At 35.5% G+C, this 12019-nt stretch overlaps 1 protein-coding gene and 2 non-coding genes across 3 annotated transcripts; 2 read left to right on the top strand and 1 right to left on the bottom strand.

Annotated features, from left to right (window-relative positions):
* Positions 1–1000: 1000 nt before the first annotated feature.
* Positions 1001–1072, bottom strand: Trnah-gug. Its single transcript has one exon. It is a non-coding gene; the product is annotated as a tRNA-His (tRNA).
* Positions 1073–2976: 1904 nt separating this feature from the next.
* Positions 2977–3048, top strand: Trnah-gug. Its single transcript has one exon. It is a non-coding gene; the product is annotated as a tRNA-His (tRNA).
* Positions 3049–5374: 2326 nt separating this feature from the next.
* LOC119829585 (galanin receptor type 3) lies at positions 5375–8994 on the top strand. Its single transcript, XM_038352164.1, has 4 exons — positions 5375–5501; positions 5898–6073; positions 7884–8025; positions 8199–8994. Exons 1-4 carry the CDS (start codon positions 5396–5398, stop codon positions 8876–8878), a joined length of 1104 nt encoding a protein of 367 aa, XP_038208092.1. The 5' UTR covers positions 5375–5395; the 3' UTR covers positions 8879–8994.
* Positions 8995–12019: the final 3025 nt, after the last annotated feature.

Genomic DNA, 12019 nt, shown 5'->3' with positions numbered 1-12019 from the left:
GGATGGATAGTATTAGTTTCTTTATTTGAATCTTTCGGAAACAATTCAATCCACACGTGACCTAAGAAAACAGTTACTGTTAAAATTTTTGACGTTCGACAGCGACCCCTTTGAAAATTATCTCTAATAAGTTCCACTGAGAGTCGAAATTTATACCTTTTACCGTTAAGTGTAATGGTCTGCCAAACTATATAATAATAATAACATCGAAGGAACAAATCGTATGTGTTTCTTTGTTTATCCTACAATTATCACTAATTAAGATCAGTTCATTCAGGACGATAATTGAATAGCGTCATTGAAGAAAGAAGCTGGGCTCTTAGTTAATCAAATGATTAAGTTATTTGGTTGCATAGACATGAATCGACTTTCAACAAAACATATAATCTAACAGTTACAAATAACACACAATATAATGCAATGTACATTTAAGAATTTTCTAAGATATTTCAACTGAATTAATGATTTTTAAAATATTATAAATTATCAACAGAAAATTCTGAATATTATGAAATACGACCAGAATAATAACCGCGAATTGTGCCTTATCACATTTTAAATTGTACTGAGGTTATTTAATATTTTCCATTTCTAGTACACTTCTAAAGATCCCCGCAATGCGATATCATTTCAGAGAGTACTTTATGAGAATTTTTTTAAATTCAATTGTACGAAATCTGGTTTCTGTATAATTTTGATAAAGCTGAATGCTATTTAATCACTGGTTAATAAGCAGTTTGAATTTAGAAACGCGAATCGCTTATTTAATAGTACTTCCAAATTTGACTTAAATTATAATTTTATTTGTTTCTGTTCCCAGAAAAATGTTCTATATTTTACTTACATTAAGAGTTGACCTTTTAATATAGCTATATAAAAAGGGTTAATTTAAATTATGTTACGTAAAAAAATGCATATTTCTATAAATCTGCTGAACTTATAGCTTATATATATCAATATTAGCTTAAAAAAATATAACTCCGCCGTAACAGCTGTTCGCTGCCGTGACCAGGATTCGAACCTGGGTTACTACGGCCACAACGTAGGGTCCTAACCACTAGACGATCACGGCTATCGGAGCTTGTTACACTGCAAATAAAAATAGCATTACACTTTTGACAGTTTAATCGCGACTAAATAAAAATACCCTACTTTGATGTTCACTTACTTTCTAATTACTTGCATTACTATTTTGTCGGGTTATAACTGTTTTATTTAAACTGGAGCAATAACGGTTGCATAAGCGATACCACCGTGTAATTGACAATTTAAGCTGTTCATACACGACGCTACCAAGCTACTATATCGAGCTCATGTATTATACATATACCCTTGACATAATATTAGATTTCGCCTATGGTTATGTTCGCGTAGTTAAATAAAATATTCCGGGGTCTTACCTGCATAGTTCCCATTCCAGCAGAATTTCCGCGATAAAAGCCATCTGATGTCCTTTCTTACATTTCATACTATTTTTTGTTTGCACCTGAAGAAGAGACAGACAGACAGACACACAGAGTTAATTTCGCATACATAATATAAGAAGAAACCATCGAAAAGAAAATACAGAAATGATTGTTAAAGCAATAACTTGTATTTTTTATTTTTGAGGTAAACTTAGTAAAGAATTATTATCAAGGGATTATAAATATTATTTCTCAACACAAAGTGCTGATACATTGTGAAATATAATATAGAGACTTTCTTCTTTCACTTTATTAAGAAACCTATACAAAAACTAGTCTATTTTATTTTGTAATATATGCACTAAGTTTTGTTGCTAAAAACCTTGAAAACCTGCTAATATGATTATTTACTAAAATGTAAAATCGCACATTTCTAGAAATCAAAGTCAAACGAGAAACTCAAAAGTCTGTCTTAAAAATGTACGCCCAACCACAAACAATTTAGCTCCACCTTAACTTCGCTACGATACATCAATATACCAACCGCTTTAATTTTTAGTGCAAAAGCCCCGGTTGGACAAAAACTTGAAATGTGCACTTGATCGTAAAATCCTATGGCATAAATGTTAGAGGGTGGAACTTTATGTGAGGACAGCTATTTACGTTTTACTCTCCGTTCATGAACTTTTACTTAAAGAAATAAATGGTTTTTTATACGAGAACAGGATCGGGAATTTGATGGCTTTAAATTTGGAAATAATCCTTTCTTGAAGTAGCCAATTGAAAGGGGAAAATTTTGAGAAATCCTTATAGTTTCACGTTTCGTTTTCAGTTGACAATTTCAGAGTAGTATTGTTTGATTTTACGCGAGTATTATACATTTAGAAATTAAAGACTTCTAAACGGATTTAAACGCGATTTATTCATTATATTATTAACCCGACATTTCGAACACTTTACAGCGAGCGTGGTCACGGGGAGGGAGTCTCGACATGACCACTCTAAATTTCAGAGCAAGTTGGTAGGAACCCTCTGTTAATGCTCTTATCTTATGTGAACAATGTAACAGTTATTATAATGCGATGATAGAGATGTTGACGTTGAAGTTGAAGAAGAGTTTTGAGGAGGTTGAAAATCTTAAACAAACATTTAAAGAATAAGAAGAATACAACAGGCGAACCCGTCACGGTTCGGTAAAATTTTATATTCTTTTAATATTGGTCATTATAAAGTATTTTAATGTTATTTAATTACACAATTTAAAAAACTTTTTACAAGGAAATCACAGCAGGTGATCTTGGTGAAATTGTTTAAGCTATGAGTTCAACTTGAGGCACATAATAAATTTCAATCAATGTGAAGATAGAGGTGTGAAATAATTAATAATGAAGGATTAGATAAATGGTACTAAAGAAAGAAAGAGTAAGCTTAACTGCAGGTTGTTACCTTTCCACTCCTTGCATCTATAATTGCGAAGTACACAAACGCCCTAAATGTTATGGCTCATTGAATGAACAAAATATTTTTCCAAGCCGTAAACAATTTAAAGCAACCAGTATCCGCTCCGATAGCCGTGATCGTCTAGTGGTTAGGACCCTACGTTGTGGCCGTAGTAACCCAGGTTCGAATCCTGGTCACGGCAGCGAACAGCTGTTACGGCGGGGCTTTTTTTGTAATTTTGACTCATACATGCTTTATGTTTTGTTAGGATGTAAACTTCATTTGAGTGGTTTTCAATATTTTTATTCAACTAACCATGCTTAAATATGAATAACTAGCTGCGCCCCGCGGTTTCATCCGCGTAAGTCCGTATCCGTAGGAATAACAGGATTAAAAGTTTGCAAGTTATAATTTATTCCAGTTGTCCAGCTGTCTACGCACCAAATTTCATTGCAATCGGTTCATAATTTTTGCGTGAAATAGCAACAAACACACACACATCCTTACAAACTTTCGTATTTATAGTATTAGTAGGATGCAACATAGATTAGACTAAACTAAATAAATCTCTTCCACAATAAAGTTCGCCGACGCTCCTAGGAAAAGGTAGGTAAGTACCATTCTAGATTCTAAAAACAAAATGACAACAAATTCCCATCAAGCAGAAAAAGAATCAGGTCAATGCGTTGAAAACCCATGAATCTATCAAATAAAACAAATGCAGTCGAATTGAGAAGTTCCTCCGTTCGAAATATCGGTTAAAATTATAAGAGAAAAGTATGCGAGAGACTAAATATTGATAGTTTCGACTATCGCGCGTTTATCATTATTAATATGAAAGTAAATACTACATAAAGGAACATCACAAACATTCCGATTTATATCTTTCCTGCACCCACTACGTCAAACGTATTTGACGAACTCCTCTGAATTAAATACCTTACCTTGTTAGAAATTAGATAATCTTAGAAATTACCAACTAAGCTACATTATCTTAAGCAATAATTACGTGAGCTTACTGTGATGTTAAAGAAATGTACATTTTCTTATTCGTCCCAGGTAGGTAATAAATCAAACGTAATGATCGTTCCTTCACCTAGAACTCACTGTGAATCCATTACACGCCCTTCGCTAGCACTTTGATAAATTGATCTGTATCACAAAAATGCCATAATATTAGAATGAACTGCTATTTAAATTGAATGCCGGCAAAGCGGGCGTGTCACATAATGAAAAGTGAGATCACGTTTCATATAGGAATATTTGTAACATAGACTTATATTAAAGTAGTTTGCGGTCGTTATACCATTAGGGTAAGGATCTGCTGCTGCACTATAAATTCATGAAATCTACTAAAACAAACATAAGAAAAACGTAAAAAAAAGTGAATAAGTTAGTTTCGTATTTTTAACCATGCGATTTATAAGGTACCGTTATCTTTGCGAGAGCCTTGTTTGTGTGTTCATCACGCTTCACGGTTATTATTATGATTATGAACCTACACTTATACCAATAAATAAAAGACTGTCTGTTTGACATATTAAAATAATCGCGGCTTGATAAATACATAAAATATGAATATATACACGGCACATGTATAAGACTTTCAATAGCTGATTGAATAAGGAATAACTTGCGAACATTGGGATTAAAGGAAAATCTAATTTGTCACTATGTCGTTAACTTTTCGAAGTCGAGGCCAGTTGCCAGACGCCATATAAATGGGACTTTATAAATTATGACATAAAGTAATATAAACTTGGCGCAACTTGGGTTATTTTAAATAAGCTTTGACTGTAGTCTTCAGCTTCCAAATTACCGGTCAACGGGTGAGAAATCCGCAAAAAAACACAAGTGCTGCAAAATGTTGTCTAGACAAAGCGATTTCTTCGTAATATCTCGTTATATCTTTGTTCCTTTTCTCTAGAGAATTCCCGATTAGAAACCTTTTAGATACAATAATACGACTGTCTTTTAGAATACGCTTTTCGAATTTTATATTCACTGTTGTTGGCGTGTTTAATATTGCAGTAGGTATTGGGTGTATAAATTTCAGATTCTGTCTTGTTGTGCAGTGTGGTGGAATAAAATAGGATACCTATAGTTCTTGTTATTCGTTGAAACAAATGTCCTCCAATAGGAGATATTTTAGCTGCCGTTGTTTTGGAAATACTGTCGTTCGGATTATGTGAATACTGTATTGAAATAAACAGATTTAAAATACTAAAAAACTCGCTATAATCAACTAAATTGTCGCGCTTATATTCATAGTATGTACGCTTAAAGAGATTATTTTATCCTGGCGATCCTTAGGATATACTCGTCAAAATAACTGTATTGTCAACGATCTTTGATAAGTGTACAAAGTTTTTGAGTGTTTAACTGTGACGTTAAACGATTTTTATTAATTATGTCCCTATTTTTAAAAGTTGTGCTAAGCAGCCAGCGATTGCCGGATCTAGATAATATAATAATTTCACAGAAATCTAAAACGAAACTCGCATTAACATAAATTTCATAAATGTTTCAGGTTACAGTGATGCATCGCAATGTATGGTAACTGGAGCGAGGAGGGGGCGGTGGAAGATCGAACTCCCGCGCATCTCGCGGTGCTGATAGCGCTCTACGTGCTGGTGTCAGTTGTTGGTATTATAGGTATGTACTGATATACATTAAAGCATTTTTTGCTTTTGCATTAGTGGAGTTTTCATATGTGGTGTACTAGTCAAATTCAAATTAACCTTATTTGCTGTAAAGAAACGTCATAATGGTACAAATAAATATGTCAGTCAGTTCTAGCTATTGTCGGGTTTATGTAGAATTTAATGACAGACTGACAGTAGAGTAAATTCAAATTCTACTATATTATTTTCATACATTACCAAATGTTAGCAATGTAAGTATTCAATTTATGTCAAGAAGTTTTACTGAGATTACCAAGAAATAGAAACAATTTACTAAATACACTTCTTAACAATCCATACTGATTTTTTTCTGAATTTTGCTTTGTTATTTCAAATACTCTACATTGATTAGATTCCTATGACCCAGGCAATGTAAGCCTTATGGCTGCACTAGCGTCAAACGGAGCGAGCAGGCTGCGCACGCCGCAGTTGCTCAGCGCATGCGCAGCGGATCTGCTCGTGTGCGCGGCCAGTGCACCGCTGGCCGCCACGCGGGCTGCACATATTCAGCACCTGCCGTGCCATGTTACATATTATATTGAGGTATTATTGTGCATATATTTTTATTGTGGGAGTCGAGCACGCTTCGGCACGAATTGGGCCAGCTCGCACCGGGGAATTACCACACCCCCACAGAAAACCGGCGTGAAATAGTGGCATGCCACTGTGTTTCGTACGGTGAGAGGGAGAGCCGGAGGCCCGTTTCCTTTTCCTCACCCGTCCTAGTCCATTCCTTCCTTCCAGTCGTTAATCCTTTCCTTTTCCCTTACCCCATAAAAGCGGGCAGCGCATTCACAGAGGTACTACCATCAGGCGAACCATCAGCTCAGCTGCCCGCTATGACATAAAAAAAGGTAACCTTGAAGTATAAAAGAAAGAAATTAAAAAGAAATCAATTACTTTTATTTTGCATTTTGAAATAAACTATATAGTAATATTATAAATCTAAAGAGTTTGTTGGTTTGTTTGTTTGTTTAAACGCACTAATCTCAGGAACTACTGTCCGATTTGAAAAATTTATTCAGTGTTAGATATCCCATTTATTGAGGAAGGCTATATATGTACCACGTTTACACACATTTAAAATCTTTAAAACGCTCTGATTGTTGGATCTACATGTCCACGAGAACCCTGAAATAAACGTTTTTTTAACTAGTTTCAATACAGTTGAACTAACTGCACAATATTGTTTTGTATTTGTTCATAGCAGACTCATATGTAACAAAATATTATGCGCATTATCTTGAGAACTATGAACATTTCAGCAAGGTGCAAATACATTTCACTTAACTCACAAACAGACGCTCCCATTATATGAAAATTAACAGTTACCAGAAACTTTGAACACTCTTCAGACAGTAGGTATTATAGTTTTAAGTTTCATCATATAAAAGTAACATAAAGCCAGCTCGTATAAAGTTTTAAGGTTCACTTTACAGTTCTGAGTCCCTAGCGTTTATATTCCGACATAATTTCAATGAAATTGAATTAATTTCGCTGAGTAAGGTTAGACGGATAAAATCTCATTTTAGTAAATAAATGGGACTTTAGCCATCCATTGTGAAGCTTTCTTTGTTGGTCTTGGTAATTTTTTCCCGTATGTGTATAGAGATTAGGTATTAGATTTTATGACGATACTAAAACCTAAAATCTTGTAACACAATATAAACCATAAGGTTTACCGTTTATGTTCGTTATTCGTTTATTGTCATTATATTTTATTTGAACCTTAAAATGCGGTTTATCCTTTGAGAATCTTAAAGAAATATTAATCCCGAGGAATACTAATTAATGAAACCGAATACTGTTTTTTTTTTATTTATTTACTATAATATTCGGATAGCGTAGATCCGTTTGTTAGCAGAAAACCAACTTAATACTAATATTAGCACTTAAATCTGAGTAATGTCCATTATAGACGCTCTGTGCGTTCGTAAGTCTTTTCGACGCAACAAGTGAACTCACAAAGTGTCCCATACTGACTCAGCAATGATCAAAGAATAATATAATAATTCGGGCAAAGATCTTTATAATACTTAAACTCAAACTAAAACTCAAACATTTATTCTTTCCAATAGACTTCTTATAGAAGCACCTTTGAATCGTCATATTACACAGTTACAACATTTGCTATCGGTTCGGAAGGCAGTTTCTACAGAGAAGAGCCAGCAAGAAAGTCTGTAGTTGTACTGCTCGATTTAAAAGAAACGCTTTTTTTTTCGAATGATGTCCCAGTGCCATAAGGCCTTATTTGTAATATCCTCTTGTATATAAATCTTTGTTAATTCTACGTAACATATCAACCCTTTATAACATTTAGTGGTAGTAACATTAATGCTATTTAATTCTGCAGTCATTCCCGGTCGCAGCCAGCACGCTGTCCCTGGTTGCCATGGCAGCGGACCGCTGTGGGGTCGTGCGCCGTGGTCGGAGCACACTCTGTTCTCGACCATTCTTAGCTGTAGTCTTAGTGTGGATATCTGCACTCTTATTGGGTGGGTAGCTTTGTAATATATATTTTATAATAATTGTAACATAAAGTAAAATTGTATTATCAATACTAACTTACATTAAAGATCTGAAAAAATATAAAATAAAAAAAATTAAGTCTTTTATTCGGTGATTAATGAAAAATAATGGTCACATTATAATGCCTTTTTGTTTTCAGGTGGAGTTACAGTGATAGCAACATGTCTATCCTGTCCACCGCTAGCTGCAGCACATGCGGTCATCACATACTGCGTTCCAGTCATTGCTGTCACCAAATGCCATTGGGCAGTGCGGGTCAAACTCACCGCTCTGTCACTGACAGCGCGGGCAGCTCACGGCGAACTGCCGCTTCCTGTACCTCTCATTCGTAGACCAACACATGTCATTATAGTAGCGGGTGTTGGGCCTAGAGAACGCCGCGACGCCGTGGATGTCGGCGACGTTAGAGCAAAGAAACTGCAGCCTAGCCTTCTCGGCCCTCAACCGCAAACTTCGACGTTACGTTCGCGTCGGCGCCTCGGAAACGTGTTGATTGGGATCGCCGCGATATTCGCTGCATGTTGGTGTCCACACGCAGCCATAGTGATATGCAGTGCGTTTGGACTCAACGCCCCAATTGTTGTATGTCAATACGCGTTGCTGCTCGGTCACGCGCATTCAGCGCTGAACGCAGCGGCGTACTGGGTGTTGAATAGACACGCGTTGACAGCTGCCTGCGCTGCGTGGAGGATGCCACAGCTGCGGGTCAGGGAAGAGCGTCCGTCGTCAACGAACGAGGCAGCCCTGGGTGCGTTCCACCCGCGCCTCGCCCGCCCCGCGCCCTCGCCCCGCCCGCCTCCTTCTAGCTTCCTATATTGATATAAATTTATCTTCTAAGCTCTTTCGATCTGTGATTCCTGTCTCTCAGTGCCTCGTATAGTCTACGCGCAGGAGCGCCGCTCGTTTCGTCGTTATAAACATGGTTGTTTATGATTTTATGGAGAATAATATCCGTGAAGCAATAAAGTGTATGAAACACTTAAGTTTGTTTTATTGTTCGAATAGCGATGTAAATGCTGGTAATAATATCGCCCATACGTAGATACCAACTAAGCTATATAGCCAATATAAATGTTAGTATGCGACAAATTTCTAAATATAAGATATATTGATAAATCATTGGAAATAGATTCAATGTTTGAGTATTAATATGCAAATGGCTTCATTGACTATTTGAGCTTGCAATTAACTTTAGAAAGGACTAGACGCCTTCTTACAAATATTCATTCTAAATAAATGCACACTTCCACTCGTACCAAGGTTAAAGGAGGAATTGATAATTACAGGAAAAAATAAGATATTGTTTAAAACAAAAAGGTTGACTTTCTAATAAATTGTAGCAGTTTTAATGAAATTCTGGCTGCAATGTCAACAGCTGTGCTTCTGTGACAGGATCGGATGCAGACTGTCACGTAAAGGGCACGATAAATTTTAGTGAAAAGGGTCTAAGGTTACGTTGAAAGAACGATTACGGAGGGTCACTCAACCAGCAACCTTCAGGCTTTAGTTACAACTACATTTTTGTTCATAAAGCGCTGATAAGACATCTAACGAGGGTCTTTAAAAAGAAATACCTACAATTATAATGAAATATACATAGATTTGACTTAGAAAAGTAGTTTTATATTTCCTTAAGTATTATATACATTTTAGTTATTATTTTTAATAACTGTCGATCATCAGTCATTTTTAAATTCCACATACCTTAATCTTCGAAAGATAGTCTAGCTTTTGGGAGAAAAATAGAGCATATGGGATTCTTATCCGCTAAAACCTATTCGGTGCCCAAACTCAAAGCATAGTAGCAGGGATCCTGTGAACCGGACCTTAGAAACCTAAACTAAAAAAATAATTAAATAAATACCGCCAAATAACCATGTATAAACCATAATTTTTTTATCATTATATTGATTACTTTTCGCCCGCGGATTCGTCCGTTCACTTGGAATTTCTGAGTGGAAATGAACCATACCTGTACTGAACCATACTAAATTTTATCCAAATCAGCTTAGGTTAGGTTAGGTTAGATTAGATTTAATTTCGTATTTATAATATCATACAAATAAATAATAATCACTTTGGCAGCTTTTAAAAACAAATGTATGACTGGCAGTTAATACTATTTATAAACTATATGAAATTAGCCTACTAATTTTATAAATGCGAAAGATTATAAGTATGGATGGTTGTATGAACGTACGGATGTTTTTTACTCTTTGAAACAGATGATCGTATCTGAATGAAATTTGGTACAGAGATGAATAAACAGATAAATTCTTTAATGACATTTATTTTACAATTAGTAGTAATGAAGTCTCTAGCTCCCAAACTAGGTAAAAACCTGTATGTCATTATAGTCCGGACTAGCACCCGCCGATTTCACCCGGGTACCACGTGACGCCGCGGCTTACAGCTAGTTCTATAATAAACAATCGATCCGCCCCGGATTCACCTGTAGTACCTACGTTTTTTCTCTACATAAGAACCTTCCTTGTAACTTAACAAAAACATTAAAACAATAGCCGTAATGGGAGAGCTCTCTTCGAGTTTGCAGTTAAAAACGCTTAAGGCGTTTCATTTTTATTAATATGTGTAGACTAGCTGCGCCCCGCGGTTTCCTCTACGTAACTATGTATCTCTTAGGAATATCGTTTGCCAGTGTGTTATCCCAGTTGTCCAGCTATGTCGTACCAAATTTCGTTGCAATCGGTTCTGTAGTTTTTGCGTGAAAGAGTAACAAAAATACACATATATATACATTCATCCTTACAAACATTCACATTTATAATATTAGTTGGATAGGATAGATTTCCTTACGTCAGTGACGTCAACATTTTGAAATGATTCCACCAGCAGAGACAAACGTGAAGTTGATATAGGCGTTCATTACAGCTTTTCAAAGATCCTTCCGTATTTAACTTATCGCGAAAATTTTGAAAGGATATTTATCATTCAGCGGATATTTGATGCCACTAAAGGAAAGCGATGGGAGATTGGCTCGACTCACGTCGCCGGTAATGCGATACTAAATAAACACGAAACAATGTTTTAGCAAGCCGTTCATTGGTTTTGATAAAAGGGTACTTGTTATCTGGAATTCATGGGCTTTATGATTATATTGTACTGGCTATGCCCCGCGGACTCACGTCGTACATAAAATTAAAATTTAAAATTAAAAATCTCTATTAAGATATCTACATAAAAATGACAAATAACACGCATTTGTTTAAAGTTCTTAAATTTAAAAGTCAAGATACGAGAATTAATTGGATCCTGCACTAGGCAAAGCCTGTCCTGCTGAACCATAAACGAGCAAGATTATAATTGTAAAATATGATACATGATGTTATGCTTTCCGCAATGAGTGGACTGTTCAGCACAAAAGCATTGTTTCAATTTGAGCCAGTAGTTTGAAATTAATGCGTGTATACATACAAACAAACAAGCAAGGCACAGATGTCCCTAATGGGTCCATCCTCGATTATTAAATGAAACCACAAACAACTATATCCTATCAAAGACAACAAGAATCATGCCAATCGTATGAAACTTGCAATCTCACGAAGTTATCAAAATCGAATAACAAAAGCAAAAAAAAACAATCGAATAGCGAACTTCTTTCTTTTTTGGAACGTGGGTTAAAAGTGCAAAATACATAAAACATTTATTTTCTTAACCTAGGATGTTGCCATCTAATAAATTGACATTAATTAAACTGCCAAAAATATAAAACCGTTATCTCTACCAGACTTCGCAATGGTTTTATTATAAAAAGTGTTACCCAACAGACAACAGTGAATGGTCAAGCAACGCAAAGTGAAAGTGCTCCAATTGCGATTAGCCGACTAAATTTAAACGACCACGGAGCTGTAAAATTTATATGAAATAAACTACCTTCATAATTTACTTTCTTAATACTAAAATAACATTCCATTGCTGAATTTAACTTGGATAGCAACT

The sequence above is a fragment of the Zerene cesonia genome, chromosome 10 (genome assembly GCF_012273895.1).
Source record: "Zerene cesonia ecotype Mississippi chromosome 10, Zerene_cesonia_1.1, whole genome shotgun sequence".
Lineage (NCBI taxonomy): Eukaryota > Metazoa > Arthropoda > Insecta > Lepidoptera > Pieridae > Zerene > Zerene cesonia.
This window is presented reverse-complemented; position numbering and strand designations above follow the sequence as displayed.